At 38.7% G+C, this 22,530-nt stretch overlaps 1 protein-coding gene across 8 annotated transcripts in view; it reads right to left on the reverse strand.

The window, feature by feature from the left end:
- ERC1 (ELKS/RAB6-interacting/CAST family member 1) overlaps window positions 1-22,530 on the reverse strand; it is a 267,802-nt gene that overhangs the window by 78,467 nt on the left and 166,805 nt on the right. For all 8 annotated transcript variants that reach the window (XM_058022071.1, XM_058022067.1, XM_058022070.1 and 5 more), the window contains one exon: window positions 14,269-14,429. In XM_058022071.1, coding sequence (XP_057878054.1) covers window positions 14,269-14,429 — 161 coding nt within the window. The remainder of the gene's footprint in view (window positions 1-14,268; window positions 14,430-22,530) is intronic.

A 22,530-nucleotide genomic window follows, 5' to 3' on the forward strand; every position in this document is an offset into this window, starting at 1 on the left:
GAGTGCCTACACTGTATTCCTCAGCTACCCAACCAGCTTGAAGTGCTCCTTACACCTTGACAGGGCAGTATATCCACACTGTGTTAGCACAGACATATAATGAACACTCATGCTTGGCATTAGCTGGACTCATGTCAAAAGTAAAATACTGTGAGGTTACAGGCAATCTGGAATATGTTCTAATGAAAGACAGAGGTTTAAAGAAAAAGTAAGAAAAACAAATGCTTTTCAGCATTTAAAGCAATGAAGGGAAAACACAAAGCAATGCCTTCAGGATGTATCTCAAATCCTGATTGGAATAGTTCAAGGATCAATTGATGTTCTAGGATCAAAAAAATGTTACTTAGTGCCACCAAAGGTCAGAACTAAAATGAAAGGCGTGTGCTTTGCACAACCTCAGATGGCATTTTAAAAGGAGTTATTGTGCATTTGATAAACACTCTTGCTGGTGCCACCAGCCCTGTTGGGTTGGGCTGCCTGGTGCCTGAGCCCCGCAGAGCTGCCAACGCCACCACAGGGATTTCTGTCGCATCCACCGTGATAAGTTACGACACTGAAGCTTGTCCAGGAATGTATACTTGTTAATTTTGCTTTAGATGGATTCTATTAAAACGTGAAAATCTTGGCAAGGACTGGGGTGAGACTTGCCCACTGTCTGGGTCCCTTTCCCACCCAGCCAACAGGGCAGACTTTTTAGTTCATTATCACCTCATCAGCGCTCCTGTCAGTTGCCAGCAGTGAGAACTGGACTAAGCCACTCACTAATTCCTGGCCCTCCTGCCTCCACTGAAGCAGCAGTAAATCCAGAACAGATGGATGTGCTTTAACCCTCTCAATCCAGACACTTACTTTAATCAGCCTAATCAACCCAACCCACTCAGAAGGAGGAATGAGTGACAGATGCAGGATGGTGGGACGGAACTGCTGCCGCTCAGATCCTTAACAGAAAACACCAGCCTGCATCTTGGAAACTCTGCTGATAAGGGAGGCAGCTGGCCAAAGGCAGGAGGCCTCCCAGGTCAGGAGCAGGACGAACCTTCCATCAAGAGGAAAAGCTAAAAAGGAATGGATAATAAAGCAGGGCAAAAGTTTATTACACACAGAGATCTCAGCCCATTACCCAAGCTATGAATGAAGACCAGAAGGCAAGGGGTGGATTTTGGTTTTGCAACTGAAGTTGCAGCTCAGGCCACTCTAGCAGCTCGCTGTCAGTCATCTCCTTCCCACAACACAAGTTTCAAACCTTGCCTTGTGCTGTCTGAGACTTATGGATTGCCATTTCAGTGCACTAAGCCAGCAGAAAACTAACATCAGAAAAATGTGGATGTTTTATTGCTATGTTAGTGTTCTAAAATAGTGCAGTGGAGTTTGTGAGTTGCAGACACAGCTCAAAGGAGGACCTGGGAGAGGGGAGCAGGAGCAGATGGGTCTGTAGCTCAGACCACAGATCCTCATGCTCCCAAAAATGTATTTGCTTGGCCTGCAGAGCACAGCTTCATTCACACAGCAAGGCAGAACCAGAAATTACATGTGAAGCTTAAAATGCTTCTTAAAGGGATTTTACTGCATCGTAACATCAAGAGGAACTCTGTTTATTTTCATACTCATATATTTCAATAAGACCTAAACAACTGTGGAGAATGTGGCTAAGTATAATATTCAGAAAGAATGAATTATTTTTTTAAAAGATTTTATGTATGATTTTGTATTCCTTGGCCAGCTACAGAAGACACAAATGAAAAAACCAGCATTACAGTGCTCTGGCATCTCAAATAGTTTTATACACTTAGAGGCTTCAAGAAAACCTGCACTGAGTTATGAAAAAAAAGCAAGAATAAGTAGCTATATATTCATTTTAGAGCTTGGAAACCTAAAAATGGTCTTGGCTAGGGCAAAACTACACACCTAGAAGAAGTTTGAAAGCCATTTAGAACAACCACCTTCAGTCTTGCCATTCTGTAGCACCTTATGTATAAAGAAGGAAAGACACACAGGAAGAAATTCAAAGGGTAGTAACAAAATGACAGCATATCTGCAAACCCAAAGTCCAGGCCTGGAAAACATCCCTAAGTGGTGGCTCTGAATACAGATCAGCACATGGCATGAGTTATTAGGAGCATAAATGCAGCTTAATTGTCCTCCCAATCAGGCTATTTTAACTTCAGAAGTTGTGTAATTGCAGCTTCTCTCTGTTTTACCTTCCCTAAATGTGTATGAAATACAAGAAGAGAAATGAAAGAGTCAATTAGCCTCCTGCCCTGTACCATGTAAACAAGGACTCCTGTCTACCCCAGGGCCTAAGTGAAACCACTTTCCTGAAACCAGGAGAGGCTGACAGGCACAATAAGAAAAATAAAGCTTAAAAAAAAATAGATTTGTTTTATCATTTTTACAAATATGCTTGATTAAACCATGCAGCTCTTGCATCTTTTAGAAGAAAAGTGTGCCCTTCTCTTAGCATTTTTCAATTATAAGCCATACCCACAGATTTTAATCAAAATCTCTGCACGATTTTGCATTTACTTTTATGACTGACAACTTGAAAAGTTATGAATGAGGCATACATAACATCCCAATTATTAACTAATACAATGCACCTAGTGAACATCTCCAATTACATACTTGGCTTCCCACGTATCATTTTGTTAAAATTTATAAATTTTGCTCTTTAGCTAACACAGACCAATATTTTCAGGATTACACAGTGGTATAGAATAGAAGAACACCCAGCCATGTGCAAGAGAAAAACTGTTCTGGCAACTGGCCAATGAAACCAGAAGTCCCAAAAAAGTTGAAGGACCACTGAAAAGCTTAGTAACTACAGAAAAACCCATTCAAAGCTAGCTTTTCCTTAAGGATGATTACTGTAACAATCCAAAAGACAAAAACATAGCTGAGTTTGGTGTAACTGTGAAACAGACTGGGGAAATGTTTGTGCATGTGGCTGTCACAATTCTGTGAATTTTCAGTGAAAAGACAGCTGAGGACAGAAAAATTATCTGGCAAAACCAGCCAAAAATGTTAGAATGACATTGAGAATCTATTGTTCTTTGTTAAATAATAACGTGCTAAAATTACACAAGCAAAAAATATTGATGTAGATTTGGTTGGGTTTTTTTTTTAAAGTACATAGTTCAGCCATTCAATGAGCTATCAAATACACATCCTCAAAGGAGACAGGGAGAGTCAGCTACTAGCAGAGTTTTAGGAATAAAATAGTCTTCCAGAATATGAAGAAAAAACATTAAAAGACCCTTTCAGCCTCAGTGAGGTGACTACCCTATAGTGTGGAAGTAGCTAGACTGTGTTTTGGGACTGATCATTCCAAAGTTCTTATCAAGTATCATCATGAGAACTGAGGGCCACAGCATAAACTGAAATTATAGAAGGCTGCACAATTAAAAAAAAGTCTATTTCTAGAATGTGGAGACAAGTCATTGTAACCCATTTTGATCAGCAAACTCCTCCTGCCCATTAAAGGTGTAGGTGTGCATTTCCAAGCCCCAGCAGACTGCCACCAACCTCAGCTGAGGTGCTGGGAAGTTTGGTAATGAAATACTTCCTCTAGGCTGTCCTAACTCTTACCTCAAATCAAAATACATAGTTAAGACATAAATTAGAAAAATGGGCAGTGCATGAATTGCAAAGAGGAATGAGAGCTTTTTTTTTTTTTTTGTGCATTCCTACAGTTAATATTTTTAAAGGTTTTTTCTAAGACTTGTAGGATTTCCTTGGGAATAGAGCACCTGAAGGGAGATTTTGTCCTTTACTGTGTATATTCCAAACCAGTCATATCAGTATACAGAATGGAAATGAAAGTTTAACTGAAAATCTGAGACTTGGTCATAAGGAGTTAAATTTTCCATCTTTACCAAGCAGGAATTTCATTATGATTGCCTGCTGATTGATGTACAATTGCTTCCAAACTGGCATGGCATTGGGAACAGGGAGTAAAGCAACTCTGAAGAGCTAAGGGTTTTATTCCATGCCTCAGACTACAACTTGACAGCTCTTAAAAAGTATTCCTACCTTGAAAATACATCCTATTTTCATTAAATCATTAATCTGCTAAGAAACTTACAGAGCTTATCAGACTCTACAGAAAATTAAATACACTTATTTATAAAATAAAAATGACCCATACACTAGGCAAGTCAAACAAAACACAACTGATGCATTTCCAGCCATGGGAGTGTCTGCAGCACAAAAATGTGTAACCACAGCTGGACCGAGGCAGATGTACTCTACAAAATATTAGACATAACTTACTACACCACTTGCATATTAATACTACTCTGACAGTAAAATGAAAGTAGAATAGAGATCTAATAAAAGACATTGCCCATCTAATAAAAGTGCATCTTCCATGTATGGGAATAAAGTTTTTATGCTATTTGTAGCCCTGACATGAAAACCATATAGCTGCCCAAAGCAATTTGTGTCTCTCTAAAACTACTTTCATTAAAACCCTACAAGTTCTCTTTCAGGAACAGGCAACTAAAGATGAAGTTCTTATACTTAGCTGTATTTAAGTTGCACTGAGATTGTATTTGCCCATCACACAGAACAAGAAATTCAGTATCTGTATAAACCCAGACAATGAGGATGTATCCATGTGTGACATGAAGCAGGGTGGAGCAGCCTGTCTCCCAAAACAAGGGCAGCAAATGTATAAACAGAGGTCCTGTCAGCTGTGGTGTGTCCTGCAGGGCAGCCCCACGGGATGTCATTCCAAGGGCTGATCCCAGAGCATTGCTTTAGTCCACAGGGCTCTTCTGCCTGGGCCAAGTGCACTCTGACACCCTCTGCAGCTCAGCACCAAACACCTTTTCCATTCTCCAACAGTTTACTTGCATTTCTGCATAAGTGCTGGTTTCTTTTGGCTCCAAACACCTCACCTGCAGCGTTTCATGTTTTTCTCTTTGACACCTTGCTGTTGATTTTCCCTTACTGCACAAAAGAACTTGCTCCAGTGCCTCTTTCACAACTGCTTCTTTGTAGTAAAATGAAAGCCTTAATAATTGTATTTTGATTGTAAAGTTGATTAGTTTTGGCTTTGTTCAATTTGAGGCCTTTGCTGAGATCTTTGGGGCTGAGAATTAGAGAGCACACTGTACCATTATACTTTGGACATAAGGAGTTTGCCAATTTATTTCTTGCCTCATTTGTCACAAAATCTATGAAACTGCAGTCCAAAGCCAGCTTCATATTTTTAAAGGCAAGGCAGAAATGTATTTGTTTTTCTTCTAAATTAACATCTCCTGGCTAAATTAACCTAGTTTTTCAAACTCAAAACCAGGGTCCTCATTAACAATGAGACTCTAGTAAGCAAGATAAATCCAAAGATCAGCTCAGCACAACAGAAGAGATTGCTTCTCTCCAATTACAGCACTGAAGTGGAAAGAAATGCATACTCAACTTTAGGTACAGACAAATAAAACCAAAAATAAAGATGTACAAAGCATCTGCATGAGAACATGTTAGAAGAGAGAAACACATGAAGAACTCCATATCTCACATGCACAACATCTCCCATGAAATGTTTGTGTCTCAAACTGTTAAGACATCAGAAAAATCTACAAACTCACTATCTTCAGATTTTAATTCCTGACATCACTGAAGCTCTGTGGCCATGGGTGAACAAGCCACTTCAGGTTTAGCTTTTCAGTTGACTCCTTTGAGGAACAACAATGGCATTTCTCTGTTTTTATTTAAAAAAATTACTTTGAAATGTAAAATCCTTTACTGAAAAGAACTAAACTGAAAAATACTATTATTTATAGCCACTTTTTGATGAAAGTGTGGCTAGATGAGACAAAGGCTTTTTCCAAATATAAGAAGATATCCCTGGCATTCTTTATAACCTAGCAAGTCCTAACCCTTTCAGGTTTCCTGCCTAATGAGGGCTTGAAGGACAGCAAAAAATTTTGCAGCCAACTTGAACCAACAAATTGAATTAATTTCTATTTTTTCCAATAAATAAATAAGTTTCCTTTGCATGGATAATATTCAACATGAATTACCTATAAAAGCAAAGTTTCTCTTTAGGAATTGAACCTGGAACCAAAGATAATTTAACAGACAGAACCGAGCCCACATCACATGAGGAACAAGCTCAGGCACATAATACATTTTTACAGGACACATTTTTCATCCTTAGAGATATTCAGTAAGGAAAGTGTATGATTTGTGCTGAAGAACCCCAAAACCTGCAAGATAAAAGTCTCCATCTTCATCTTCACCTAAATTACCCCAAAGCACATTCAGCTGTATTTAAGCTATTTGTGATATGCTGATGTAAAAACCTTCCTAGAGCCCCTCTTCATTTCACTGAGATCTGTTTGAATTCTCATTTTGTTCCCCACATCACCTGAACACCCAACCAGGGAATTTTGGCAATACACACCCTCTGGCTTTGGCTTGTCAGCCACTTCATTATGGAGAGTTTGAATAGCAGAAGGCTTGAGAGAGACCTCTAAGAACATCACATAACAGAGGTTTCCATTTCAACAGTTAACTACTGCTTAAATGGAATTAAAAAGAATTAAAATTAATTCTTTTTCAGCTACCTACTTATTCACTTCATAGTGGTTTAATAAGAAATACAATCCCTACTTGATGAGACAGTTCTACAAGATGATGACACAAATCCTCCTGAGATCAAAACTGCTATATTACCAAAACTATGACTTGGAATATGGAAACACCTGGTTGATTTGTCATGATTTCGTCTCAACAAGTTAATTTCTCTGCTATTCAACACTTGAGTATTTTCTGAACATTTACATCTATCTTTGACCATTTACTCCAATAATTTTCTGATTAAATCCCCCACTGCTCAAAGCAACTTGCAGTTGTCATCTTTTCAAAACAATCTCAATGGATTAAAATCTTTATTAAAGAAATTAAACCAAATGATCAAGCTAGTTGATTTCACAGCAAATAATAACTATGTAATTTAATTTAACCTTACATGCAAAGCTTGATTCCTAGATTACATAGTGGAAATACACTAATGTGATCCTGTAGTTTTCAAGTCAACATGAATTTTAAAGCTGTAGAATGCCAGCAGACCGAAAAAGAGCTGTAAGTCTAAAGAAAGCTACAGCCATATCTATTTAGTGCTTGAGGCAGGCCTGAAAAAGGGGACTAGGCAACACCAAATATAACATTGTGTCAAATGATTTTTCAGAATTCTCTGTGTTTCTATATGTACCAGTTCCTGGTACAGGAAGAGTTCTCTTCATCCTGCAATCTGCAGAAAACTATTATAAGAAAACTACTGAACTGGGGAGAACTGACTTAATAGCAGTGACAGCATCATACCTCAAAGAAAGACACTTTCAGAGTGCTTAGTGTCATCTTTTAGGATTTCTAAATGAACAGTTCTGGTCAATTTTCAGGTTTTTGACTGCAGTTTCATGGAACCACTTTCACTGCACACAAAGTATTGCCAGACAAACCCAAACCAACAATTCTCAAATCCTATCACTGTGGAGCTTTCTCAGAAATTCTACAGACCTGCAGATGATGCTTTTTATTTTGCCTAAAGTATTGTTTGGGAAGGGAAGAAAACAAAAAACACATAATGGATATTCCCATACAGTATAAAGACAAAGATTGTATGTACTGCCAACAACTCAGTTCTCCAACTTTTCTTACTCAATTCCCACTTGTTGTCCTCTAGAATTGCAGGGAAGCAATTACTTGCTTCAGAGGTTATTTCTGTAATTAAAGCAAATTGACCTCACTTTTTTTTTTAAAAAAAATGGAATTTCTGTTCCACTCCAGAAACCAGCCTGGAGTTAGACATTGCCTTACCTACACCCTGCAAAGCTCTAGTGTTATTTTAAAGCCAATAAAAGAGTGACTTGCATATGCACAGTGACCATGGAAGCACATGCACCCTTGGAGAGTTCCCTCCTTGTGTTTTGAACTACGCTGACGATGTCCGGATGGGATTTACAATTGCTCAAAGCTACTATTGTTCACACTACATTAAATCTACAATATATGCAATGAGATACCATAATATTTTCACTTGGAACTTCTATTAACCCACAGCCTGACTGTATTTAATGAAATATGTAGTGCTCACAGAGTTGATTTATATGCATTACTATTTACAATTCACATTTATAAAAGAGGAAAAAGCACCCTAAGGAACTCATGGTTCTTTTGACATTAACAGAGAGTAAAAAGTGCCTGATTTAGTTTAGCTCAGTAACACCCCTGAAAGCCCCAGAATCTTATACTGGATTAGGGATGGAGACAGGAATCACTGATGGAGCTGAAACAGCCAGCATAGGAAATCTACTTCTGCTATCAACCCTGAGCCAAAACACGCCTGCATATTTTAGAACAGAAATCACAGTCATATTTATGCTTATTCTGTATAGAATTATACACAAACAATGTCTTTGCATGCAGAAAACTTGGAAATGAACTTTTGTTAGGTATTGTTCTAGAACTAAGTGATGTGGAGAATTCATACTTCCAAGGGAAAATTACACAGATAAACTTTTGCTTGTGACAGAACTACTGGTTATATTTAATTATACAAAATAAAGGCACACAGAATTAGTTAGCAGAAGGCAGTATGTTGGTGCCCTTAGAGCTATCTTACAAACAATCTGTTCTCTATATTAGTCAACATAAAACCATCACTCTCCCTATTCCTCTACCAATGTAACACTCAGTTATCTAGAAAAAAAAATTCTCTTAGATAACATGATCTGCAAACAGGTTATGATACAAACAGACTTTTACCAAAGCAATGCCCTCTGGGCACTAAAGAACATGAAATTTTCTTGTGCTGCACCTGTTCCCTAAGATGGTTTGCAATCATGACTAGCAAAACTGAGAAAAGACAAAAAGGGTATTCATCCTCTAGAGTCAGGATTGTGTAAGCCTGAAAAAATCATACATTTTGCATTGTATATATTTGCCAGGATCTCTATTGATGAGATCTTTCAGAGCAGATTCTGTAGGAATGTTGCAATATCTTAATAGAAAATGAAAGCATGACAAAACCTCTACATTTTTAACACTGAGCCTGTATGCTGAATTTTTCCCATTCTCATTTGAAAGAGATTTAATCTTCTTTCCCCCTCTCAAAAACTATGACACTGAAGGGATCACTTACACCAAACCCATTTCCTGAATAAATATATCCAGAAAAATAACCTCCCATGGAAAGGCATAGCAACAAGAGCACAGTGTAGCTAAATTCTCCAGAAATTAATGACTGGACCTCTTTTCCCAACTCCTCCCTACAACATCAACAGTCTTAGAAATTACTGAGTGGAGCAAAATGCTTTAACACCACCTGGTGTAGTTTTCAGCAGTTGGTTTTGCTTCCAGGCCTGTCATGGCTCATTAAGATAGTACAATACTTTCTGTCTGCAAGATTGTTCTCAGGGACCATAGAATTTGAGATAAAATGAGATACAGAAGGTTTTATCACAAGACAGAACATGACTGTGACATATCATGCCAAAGTTTTAGTATCTGAAAAGCTACAGAAGGAAAAGACTTTCAAGGCAAGTGAAGGGTAACAACAAACCAGTTAGAAAAGGTAAATACAACTTCCAAATACTTAAAGAAACAGAGTAGACCAGAACAATCCAATTCTGTGTGTACTCACATGGAGCATTTTGTCTACATAGGCTTTGCTAAAGCTTCATGTCTTTGCTTTGCAGTTTTATCACTTGGTAACACTTTGAGATTCAAGATTTGACCTTTGATTGACCAGTTTAGTAGTGCTGCCCAAAAATGGGTTAAAATTGAAAAGGACAAAAAATGGTAACAGGACATTAGCGTGTTAATTTTCCCTGTGTGCCCTGAAAATTAAAATTAAAAAGAAAATTCCAAAGCTAACAGAAGGAAAGAGGGACTGATAGGGATGCACTTGCTCAGCTTAGCCCCAGACTGTGAATCCTACAGACACAGAGTGCCCCCTGTGGGACTGCAGCTTATTTCAGTGCACGTGAAGCAATCACAGGAGAAGTTCAGGTGCCACTGCTGCACCAGGTGATGTCTGACACACCAAAGCCCCCAAGCCTGTAAGCCCAGCTCAGTGTGATGTGGCCTAGGAAGCCACACCTTGCTGATGTGACAGTAACATGCTGCTTCTGCTTTGGGGCACTGACAACAAACCCAAAGGGATTCTAAACTATGGCGACAGCTGTTCATCTGCTCTGGAGGATGTTGTTATGCCATAGGCATAAACCATAACTTCTTTAAAGACCAGGAAATTCCTGAATTTCCAAGAAGACAGGAGTAGATGAGCCAACAAGCTACTGTTGAATGGATATTGATACTTTCTTTTTGTTTCAGCTCTGTTCACCATGGGTGTACACAACCTAAAGTATTTTTGTTTGGTTAAACTGTTTGCAGGCCTTCAAATCACCTCACACCTCATTTTGGATCAACTGATTTTTGTTTTCTGGCAAATAAACTGTGTCAATTAATCAGTTTCTTTTGGATTACTTTCAACTTCAGCTTAATACTCATACCTCCAGAAAATGCTGCTTTATTGCTGGGAAGATGAACTTTTCACAAGATGAACAACCTCATCTTCCACTGACTTAATTTTTATTTGGGAGTGGTCATGTGAAGGCCTTTGTATTTTTTCTTATCTGAGAGCCAGAAAATGAAGATGTGGCCTTCTCCATCTACCAAATATTTCTCAGTCATACCATGCTGGAAAACTGAAGCAGAGATATGGGTGAACAGTCTTTCTGCACAGCCCTGCCTAGGCTGGCATCTCATTTTTATAAGTGATCCTCTGTAGCTCTCTGAAGTTTTCCAGCTCTGAGATGAAGAAAGGAAAGTACACAATAAACAGCCTCATTGAGCTACCCAGGCCTGGTTCATTCCTGATCACTGCCTCCACTCTGTATGAAAGAAACACTATCTGTGGGATGAATTCATGACATTAAAAACTACTGTGATAGATACTCAAAAGTATTGCTTTTGTACATTACTACTCATGTACAGTCAGACGAGAAATCCAAATATGCTTTCTGACAGCTTGATTTTGAAACATAAATTATTTTCTGTGCTAACAATTCATCTGCAAGATCTTTGATTAGTTTTCAAGAAACAAGAGCATAGTAAATTATTCTCAGAGAAGTAATAATCCTTCTGTTGTGAGCCAGCAGGATGAAAGATCCAACTCTGAAGGGCCAACTATGTTATGTAAGTCTGCATACCTTGAATTATAGGGCTGGCAGCAATTGCAATTAGCAGGAGAAGGCATAACTCAGGAAAGGGCTATTGGATCCTTCTCCAGGTCTGAAAGAACACCTTGAGAAATGCCCCAACTGGGACTTTTCAACCCTGGAGCACATGATTGGATAGACCTTTCTGGTCCTTCTGACCACAACAAAAGGTCTGTCTAGTAAAAAAAACAGAAAACAAACATGCAGACACAGTGTCTGTTCCCCTCCCCTGTGAGTGCAGCGTCCTCTGCTGCAGATTTGGCAACTGCAGGAGCTCGGCCTCAGATTAGACTGTTTGTGCTTGGTTATTTTCACACACTGCCAAAATTTGCTGACAACACCAGGGGAAAAAAAAAAAAAAAAAGAAAGTAAAACTGGTGATTTTCAACAGTTTATAACTCAGCTCAGCCTAAGCAGGTTTTTATGGGACAAAGAACAGAGATTTCTCTGTAGACAGCACTTTATTCCTGCCTAATTTAAAAGATTTGCTGTGAATGATGGAAACATTAGAAGTTCTTAAAGAAAACATAACAAAACAAAAATCCTAGCAGTTCACTAGTATTTCTCTACAGTAGATCAGGTTTGGTGATATAAATAGAGACCATTATCTGCCTCTCTCATAATTATTTGCAATAAAGTTTTTTTTAAAGAAAATGAAAATATTAGACTTAAAGGAAGAGAGCTTCAAAATACATAGCATTTCTTCAAGGAGTGAAATTTCTTGCTTGGAATATTTCACACTTGAGCTATTCTAGTGCCACACTATTCCCCTAAGGAGTGTGAAATGATCTTCTCAGGGTTACAGAGTCAGTGGTAAACACAAGTTCTACTCTAAAAACCAGTATTTTAAACATGTATTTTCACTAGTATTATATCTAACAACTTCCTATTAAAACCCAGAGGTAACTTTCTGGAGTCCCCTTGTTGCTTTAACACTCTCTTTCACTCCATATCTGGAATCTCCTAAAGCAGCATTTCCTAAGATATTTTTCTTGTCTGCTCCCCAGCCCCATCAGCTGACTGCAGGGCCTAGGTTGTTAAATCTACACCCCTAACAAATCTCAAATTTAATCAGTGCTGCTTCTGAGCACCTCAAACTTTTCCCACTGAAGCATGCCCTAGAACATAGGAAACAATATTGCTTCAGCATCCCTTTGAACACTACCTGTACAACAACTATTTTTCCTCCATAAGAACTCCAAAAGCAGCTAATTGCTTCACAAAACTAGCCACTCATTCAATTACTGACATTTTTCAGTTGAAATAGTAGTAAATACTTTAACAACATGAGAAATTTTTTGCAAAACTAGAAAACAAATGAGTGCTTTTCATAAAAAACATAGGGAAAGCAGGGCAACAAAGAATATACTGGAGTTTCTGTATATAAAGTAAGATATTAATTGACTGGGAGTCCTCAGTAAAGACTTGTTTGCAACAGAGCCTCATGGTGAGGGCGAGGTTTTGAAGTTTGGATGCCTTTGGCAGCTTTATAGAACTTTAAGACAGACCAGCTATGACTAAAACATGCTCAGCTAGTTAACTATACAAATGTAATGCTTTTTCCATCTCTCTCTCCATGTGCTGACAGCATTACCATTCTCTCCAGTGTTCTTCTTCCTTCTGAGGCACAATGGATCTACCAGTTCATGCAGTACCTGATACCACATTTCAGTACAAAAACCTTCCAACAATAACTTACACAGGTAAGAGAGGTCATCATTCAGAAGTGAGTAGTTATATTAAAGGATCTACACAATTCCAAATACATTTCAGGATATAGACTACACTGCATGTGGATTTTAATGAGAAGGTTTGGCAGAGCAGTTTGGCAGAAGAAAGCACTCTCAAGTGATTGGAAATGGGATACATCTCCAGTTGCTTTGGACTCCCACATCACCTAAAGAGCTATTCTTCCCATCCCCCCATACAGCAACTCTCAAGGCAGTCAAATTTATAGCTCAATAAATTTTTTTATTAAAAATAAAAAGTGTGGCTTTTAAGTACTGCAGTCTTCCAACATCCTTATGCCAGGTCTAGATCAAACTGTTGTAGCTGAATATGAAGCTGGGGAGGCTTGGCCTGCTTTATACAGCAGTTCTAAGTTACAATTTCAAGATCTAAGCCACCTCTTTCCATTTTGTAACAGCTGTTTTTCTATCCTTTCATTAAAAAAAAAAAAAAGGAAAGGAAAGAGGCCAGTGTAGAATAGTTAAATAAATAAATAATGGCTCACAAAACCACAGTGGAGGAACCACTGCTAGTCCTGCCAATAAAAATGTTCCTTCTCTTCAGGGCTGGCTAAACAACTGAAAGTGCTTCTAATGAACTGCTGGCAGCACTATCCATCATTGCACTAAATGGATTCATGTCTCCCTAAACCAAGGATAACTATTTATCTGTAATGCACAGTCAGAAATTAGGAAGTATTTAAGCCTGGGAAGTCTAATCCCTCTCTTCTCCCCACCTCCTCAAAGCCTGGTTTTATCCAGGCTTCCTTGTTTAAGGATGATTATTAAAATTTGACTGATAGAGAACTTCAAACTGCTCCAGTGCTAATGAATCATCTGAATGAGTTTGAAAAATACTTGAGCAGACCAGAAATCTGCAGTGTGACTTTACCATTACAAACAACTCACACTATGTTTATCTTCTCCCTCTTTTTTTTGGTCATTTGCTACACTGCCTTGCATCTTACCTTGAAGTAGTTATAGGCTGCTCAAAGCAAGATTTGGTACATTTATTGGACATAGAACAACTGAGTCTCAATAGTTGCTTAGGATCTTTGAAGATGCTATTGTGCAAATAATACAAGTCTATTGCAAACAATCAAAAGGAAGAAATGTTTTTGAGCTCTAGAGGAAGTGTGAAAGTGATGCAAGTAATCCCTGGTCAGAAGTCACCTCTGAAGGCTCGACTGATTACAGATAACTGCTATCTGCAGAGACCTATCCATGCAGGGCTGTCTTTAGAACAACAAGGATCACAAAGGAATGCAGAGACAATCAATAAAACAAGTCTACAAATAATATAAGAAGACACTTACTTCATTTCCAGGACCTCCTCCAAATGTTTCCTTCTTTCAGCTCGTAGGTTGGTCAAATGGGTTTCCTTCTCAGCCAGAGACTGTTGTGTAGAGGACAATTTTGCTTTCATTGACTCCAGCTCCTGTTTGACCTTCTCCATAGCCATCATCAGCTCCTCTACCTAAAACATTTTTGGAGAAGACAGGAGGAGAGAAAAATTATGCAGTGTGACCAGCTGGAACTTACTAAATGCCACAACTGAACTGGAGTACCAATGTTACCAGGGAATAGAATACTCAGCACTTCTGCAGGCTGGAGGCACCATCCAGTGCTGTGGACAGGATGCCTACACTTGACCAAAGCAGCATGACAGCTTGTGAGTTCACTTAGTTTGGTCACATAATCATTACAATACAAACCTTCAACTGTTCTGTATTTCTGTTTCAGAGAGTGTACCACAGGGATAAGAGGATGGCTTGCATATGTTAACACTGGCCCACAAAAATGCAAGGTATTAAAGGAAACACATTGATAATACACCAAAGGATAAAACACTTTCACATGATGCCTAAAGAGAAACTACATGTGCACTTTAGGAACAAAGGTAACATTCTGAAGCAGGGAGAGGAATGGGTTCCCATGAAGATGTGAGGCTACTTCCCTCAAAACACCATTTGAATAAGGCTTTTAGGCACATGTTGGGATTTAGCAATGTAAGACATTCAAAGAGTTGCTGACGGCAGAGAAGTACAGCAGAACAATGCTCTTATCTTCAGCAAACTGGAAAGATTCAGAAACAACATAATTATAAATTCTGCCATATATTTTACACAAATTAAGAGTAACTTTATTTGCACTCAGAACAGGTTCTGTCTTAGGTAAAATTTGTCACTATTTAACATTCAAATTCACAATACATGCTTAAATTTAGCTACATATAGCATTCAAAACCCTCTGGACGTGCTTTAATAATTTTATAATAAAGCTCAATGGCGCACTGTTACTGTTATATTTTCTGAAAAATCTCTTTGCCCAGGATTTTCTCCTGGGAAGATGAGAAGTCTCAGAGAAAAAGGAAAACAATAATTATTTGTTTCTTCTGTGTTTTGCCACTTTGGAATTTATTTAGACATTGTTTACCAACAGTAAACAATGATTCATGTTCATTGGTTTCAAGTGAATTGTTTTTACTTGATGACCAATCACTGTCCAGCTGTGTCAGGACTCTGGAGAGTCACAAGTTTTTCATTATTTTTTTTTAGTTCTCTGTTTGTATATATTTTTATTTTTTAGTATAGTTTATTATAGTTTTAGTATAGCATTCTTTAATATATTACAATATCTTAAAATAATAAATTAACCTTCTAAGAACATGAAGTCAGATTCATCATTTCCTCCCTTTGTTGGGGTCTCAGAAAATACCACAGCACACTACTTTCACTGACTTCTTCCATGTAGGCTTTCTCTTTCCATCACAAACCAAATGTTCATAAATGATTTTATAATGTGCTTTCAAAGGGAGAAACTCAGATGCTACTGCTGCACAAAATCAAACATTTGTATAAATTTAGTATGCAATCACAGCAATACATTGCCTTTATATCCCTCCATAACAGTCAACTTGTGATCCATCCTGGAAGTGAATTATTCAATTTACAACAAGCTCAATTTCTGCTTACATGTTTTTACAAGGAGAGTTGAGTATGTAATTTGCTATACAGGTGCTGGAGGAGGGAAGTATGTAAGATGCATTACTAAGTCCTGTACTGCTAAAGGTAGAGCTAATGACTCACGACAAACATGGGTAATAAGACTGGTGTTTATCCTCAATGGTGACAGAGCAAGAAACATCTTAATTGAGAATTAGGAGATTTATAAAAACCCAGCACAGACATTGTGCAGTGTTTACTGCAGAAAATCCTTCTACTCCCATTCAAATGCAGCTGCCAAAAGGTGGTATTCTTATGCTTAGCTAACTAAATAAAAAAATTAAAATATCCAATTATCATAAACTATTCAAAATGTACAGCCAAGAATTCATCTAGTATTTAACAGACCAAAGGAGAACCTCAGTGACAAGTAGTCCAAACTGGAAAGCATGAATATAAAAGCAAAACTTTCTTTGTTTTATTAGTGTTTAGCACATAAAACAAGATCAGAAAATCTGTCATTTTTTAAAACTAAGAGAAAACTCCATAAAGTGAAATAGAGAAAATATATCAGAAAAGAATGCAAAGAACAGCAGAAATAATACTACTAGGATGGAAACTGATTCTTAGAAAAATGGTGGAGTAATGAAGGTGCACTTGTGCATCAGCTGCTATAGGATATCAGTCTCTGCTTCCTGTGGGTGGATCAAAAATACCTTCGTGCACATTTTCCTTTAAACTGAAGAGAGGCACTCCAGCTATAAACCCCTGGGCTTGAACAGAAAAGCACCTGGAATCAGCAAGCCCCCAGCCAGCTGCAACAGTTAAAGGGCCTGTGTCAATTTGTCAGCTGCCAAGATAAAACAAGCTCTGAAGCAACATCTCCTCCATAATCAGGTTTGAAATGTTTTTGACAGGCTTCCTCCCCCTGCCAGCCATCAGGGTCTGTGATGCTGACACTGAAGGACTGGTTTGCCTGGTGTAGATCTGCAGTGTGACAACTCTGAGCTCTTTGGAAGACAAGAGGAAACTGGAGCCTGATACCTCTCCTAGGGAGAGGTGGCAAGGGCTAACTCTGCAAGAGTATCTCCTACCAGTGCTTATTGCAGGTACTTTATCTTTTCTCATTGCTCTGTTTGCTAACTTTTTAATTCTAAGGTTTGAGTTTGGATTTTTGCAGGCCAGCAGAAAATTGATCTAATCATGTATTAGAAATGGCTGGAATGTGAGCAGCTTTTAAACGGTGCCAACAGCTTGGTTTACAGAACTGTCATTACCTTCCAAGCTCCCCAGCAAGGGCCATTTGTCACACAACTTAAAGACAAAGTTCACCAAAATAGTGATGATTGTATTCACAGTAAAGACTTTGTTGTTCAGATTCATCAGGTTGTAGATAGTCCATGGGTCTATTACAATTAAACTTCTACAAAACAAAACATTTTATTTGGCAGCTTCTGAATCTTAGTGCAGACCTATCTCAGTAAGCAGTCTCGTGAGAAACGATAGAATATTCACGGGAAGTAAACTACTTACAATGCACATCTAATTTAGCTTACACAAAAACCTTCACATCTGCCCTTGATTTCTGTCCCCTGAGAGCAGCTAATTACATAATAAAGAAAAAATATTTGCCAAAACCAGAGCTCTTGGCACATTGAGACATTTTCAGACATGCCGTTGACATTTTCAATTTAGCTGTGGGTAAGCTCGTGCCCTGTGAGCTGTACTAGAAAGTCTCCACCCATTTCAGAATATGCAGAGTGAACTCCTGCTACTCTTTGCTCCAATGACAGTATATAAAGTAAGATGTATCTTTGACTGTCTAGGACATAGCTCCAATTCAGTTATCTGTAGACAGGCCAGAAAATCTTCATGTATTCTGAGCAGAGAACTTAAATGGAGACTTATTTGTTCATTGTTCTCAGGCCTTAAGTGACCTGCTCAAGTGACAGCTTATCTTTAAGGAAGAATATGAAGCTGAAATAAGTTTCCATTAGAGGAGAGATTTCCTGAGAGACTGAACAAAGAAGGCAAAGAATGTCAATTAGATCAGGATGAGATTCACAGCAGCAGAAAAGGGAAATGTCAAGACAGGACAAATACTTTGCATAGTATTGCATTCACTCCTTAGGAAACATGAAAGCAAGGTGGAGAAAAATGGCAATGCAACAGGAGAGGTTTATTTATGTCAATGACAGCCTGTAAAGAAATGATTTAATAACAAAAAACCCTGAGGCTCTTTTCAGGAGCCTATCTACCATTCTAACCTCCCTGCTCCTACAGACTGTTATTTCAGCCTCCTGCAACTGCAAATCAAAACCCAAAAGGCTTTTGCATAGAGATACCACATCACCTCCAAATATTAAGTGGTTCCAGTGAACCTTTCTGGCCATTGGGTAATGTGAAGCCAGGACTTGCAAAGAGCTTGGCCAAGTTCCCCAAAAGCCAGTAAAAAGACAGAAAAATTGAGAAAGGGACTGTATACACAAAATATTACTGAGTCTGGAAACCCCTCCAACCTTTGTACTACTCTTGGAATGATTTCAGATGATCAGGATAGGAAAGCTCCAGTTCCTCACCTGTTACATGAGAACTTATGCACTGCTAAGAATTCCTGAGACACAAATGATACTTCAGGCCAGGAAGAATGCTCACATCACCCGATGTGGTTGTTATTGTTTGCCTCGAAAAATCAGAGCCCAAAGACTCCAACACCTGAGGTCAATCCAGACAGACAACTCACTGACAGAACCTCAGCATCCCCAAACACTTCAGATTGTTTACATTACACTGTAGTGGCAGCTACCCCTTTTTCTTCCCATTGTGAGCTCTCCTCAGTGATAAAGCATCACCTGAAGATAACTTTTCTACTGCACAGAACATTGGAAAAGGCTTCTCGAGCCCTCTCAGGAAGATAGCTCTAGAGCTTAATTTTCTGCTTGCACCTTTTCAGAGAAGCAGAGCAATTCTGAGAGGCACAAATTCAGAGCCACAGATGCATCATGAATGCTGGTAACACAATGAAATTCACTACAGTGGGACTGTGCAACTCTAGAGAGGCAATGGCAGAGTCATCAGTCTGGGGGGAAAAAGAGCACAATGCCATACACTTGAAAAATCACCTGCAGGGGGAGAGGCTCTGTTCTGACATGGTGATCCACAGAACCCATGTTTATAGGCTATGTGCATACCAAGAATGAGGAAAAGGCTAAAGAATGCCCTAGACAGACACCAAAAAGGAAAATGTTCTAGTCTTAAGTGATAGGCTATTAATGCATCCAAATTCAGATGTATATGACTGGCATTAAAACTAGCAAATCACTGGTACACTATATAAAAATATTTTATGTTAGGTAAGGCTTTTCCTCACCTGTAGATCAATCTTTACAGAAAACTTTGTGTATCATCTTTTGTTTTTAATTTTTTCACAGAATGGTTTGGGTTGGAAGGGACCTTCAAGTACCATCCTCCTGCCGTGCCCTTAACCACATTAGGCCCCTCAAAACCCCATCCAACACAGCTCTAAACACACTTCCAGTGATGGGACATGCACAACTTCTCAGGGCAGTCTGTTCCAGGGTCACCATGCTTATTATACAGAACTTCTTCCCCATCTCCAGTCCAAACTTATTCTCTTTCAGTTTAAAGCCATTGACTCTTGTCTTGTAACTAAAGACCCTGGGGAAGAGTCTCTCTCTCTCTTTCAAGTCCCCTTTTTATACCTCAAAGTTGCCATGAAGTCTCTCCAGAGCCTTCCCCACACTGAACAATTAAAATTTCCAGGGTTTCCTCACAGGAGAGGTGCTCCAGCCCTCTGATTACCTTGGCCTCCTCTGGACCTGCTCCAGCAGGTTTGTGTCCTTCCTGTGCTGGGACCCCAGAGCTGGATGCTCCAGGTGGGATTTCTCCAGAACTAAAAAGAGGGGAGAATCCCCTCCCTCAACCTTGCCAGTCTCTAATTAAAAGTGTCAAAGGGCATGAGAAGGGTACTTGACTGTTACACTAAGATCCCTACTTCCAAGCTGGAGATACAGTATTTTAGGAACATAGGAACATAGGAAACACAGTTCAATGTTTAATTACATACTTGGAATCAGAGTTGTTTTTATGCTTCTGACTGAAGGAAAGAAATTCTAGTTCTTTCAATATACATACAGACACAGCAGGCCATGGGACAGCTGTTAATACTCATTATTGTGTCTCAAAAGTTCCAGACAGAATACAAAATGATGGCATTTCAGAGCACACAAGTACAAATACCAACACAAAGTCATTTTCCATGATCTGTGTATAAATCAATCACTAGAGATCTTTTCAAAACCATCTCAGCAGGTTAACAAGTATATTAAAAATTATTTATTTTCTAAACAGACCTGTTTTGTATAAACAAGAAATTAGCTTTGCAAGACAAAATGTAATAAAAATCTGTAGTTTTACCCAAAATTAATTACGCAAGCAAAACAAAAAGTCTTACAGTTAAAAGTCAGTAGAAAGAATATCAGAAGGACTGAAAAAGTAATTAACATTTCTCAAAGTGTCACTCTCAGATGACAGTCTCTTATTTATCTACAACTCTTGAGTTTTTAAAGTATTTTTTATCTCACTATGTACACTGCTGAAATGATAAAGAGTCTGCAATTTTCTGCATTATCTTTTACTCAGTTGAACTGACAGGACTGTAGAGAAGGAAAAGAAATAGACATGAAAAGAAACACAAAGACAAGAGATCTGGCTCCGTGTAAACTTGTTTGGGTCCCAGAAAAAATTCCTAGAACAGATGTTAAGACATGGAAAAAGCACAGGCCAGACTTGGGACTTAGGCATGTAATTTAAGTGCCTCCAGTAACATATTACAGGGAGAAAGCATTGAGTCTGACATAACTTGGATTGCCAGCAGGACCAGATGGTTTGCTTAAATCACAAGCTAATAAACCTTTACACAAAATAAGAGGGAAATGAGTTATGGTTTCATCATAGTCCCATTTTTGTTAAAGCAGTAGGGTGGCTTTAAGGTACTCTTAAAGATTATATCCAAGACACTTAACTAAACTCTTGGCTATTCTGAATTAAGGGAACTTCAAATTCCTATAGATACTGGGAAAACTGTTAGGTATAGCTTCTTTAGAGCTAAAAGTATCATTAGGAAAAGGAGAGAAATCAGTAAACAATAACAAAAAACTTTTCCTGCCCCTCATTGAAATTATATTATAATGTCTGATTTGTAAGGTAAGGACAGCCCTCATCCACAGAACAGCAGAAAGCTCTGCCCCACTGACAGCACAGGAGGGTAAAGCAGGATGGCTCTGTCCCACCACTCAGGCTGGAGCTCTGGCTTCAGTTCAAGCCCCTCTTACTCAGCACCAGGGCACAGCATGCAGTAATTAAGATGTTTCTATCACTCCTACCTGCATCTCAAAGGGGGTGCCAGACTTGCAGCACCCTTCTGCCAAAGTCAGCTGTGTGCAGCATTGGAGGACTGTGGCAGACTGCACATGGAGGAGGAGTTCTGTTTGCAGTAAAGAGGGGAGTGAGCATTAGAGCTCTGAAAATGGCTGGTGGATTATCAGCTCTCCAGAGAAAGGCAGGGTCTTTTGATCACCTGTAATATACAGCAGTAATCTTAGGGATGAACTTTGTCTTTCTTTACATTACTGTGTGGCTTTCTTAAGTCTCTGTGCCTTTGTTTTTTTGCTTGTTTGGATTTTGTACATTCAGCATCCCTGATAAAATAGAGTGTCTTGGTGGCTTAACAGAACTGGTGCCACTGTTCCATTCGTACTTTATTAAATGGGAAAAAGGAGAAGAGCAAGATAAAGAGAACAAAAGCCCATGGTCAGAAAATCTGCAGGATACTGCAGGATACTGCAATTTTTCTTATCACTGTGAAACTGAGATATTTAGATAGCTGATGTCTCTTATTTCCATGAGCTGGTCTCTCAACAAAAACTTCATTATAAAAAGAGCATCTGATAATAAAAAGGAGTTAATGCTCTGTATTGCTCCTTGCTGTCTCCACTGATGGCTCTAGGCAAGGAAGAGCACTTATGAGATTTACCAGACATCAGACATTACCATGTTCCTCCTGCAGAAGCCACACAAACATCAACAAAGAAGTCTCTGTCAAGGGTTTTGTTACTTGAGTATTCATGAATTTTTTTACACTCATACTGTGAGAGGGCTGAGTTTTTGTACAAAGAAGGAGGAATCAGGATTCACAGATGTTTGGAAAAGCCTTCAGGACTCAGTGAGTCACAGCTGTGTCCTGTTAGGATGTTTGGAGGTAGCTTTGACAGTTTTATCTCCTAAATGTGGGCTATAACCTACACAAATAAGCAACAGCTTACTGCTGGGACAAGAGCTCTTGAGAAGGAAACAATAATTGCCTCTGCTCAACACAAACAAAATGTTTGAGTCAGGCCTTGAATAAAAGTAAGTGAAAACTGAATTCTGATTTCTACTGAGGAAAAGAAATCTGTTTTAGTCACTGGTATCTGAAGAGTGTAACAAGTTACAATTCTATTTCCACACTTTCCTCAAGCAAAATCATTATCCAACGAAACATTCTCATGTTTTGTAATCCATATCATCATACCAAAGGAAGCTGTCTTATTCTACTTTACATGGATCTATAGT

The sequence above is a fragment of the Melospiza georgiana genome, chromosome 4 (genome assembly GCF_028018845.1).
Source record: "Melospiza georgiana isolate bMelGeo1 chromosome 4, bMelGeo1.pri, whole genome shotgun sequence".
Lineage (NCBI taxonomy): Eukaryota > Metazoa > Chordata > Aves > Passeriformes > Passerellidae > Melospiza > Melospiza georgiana.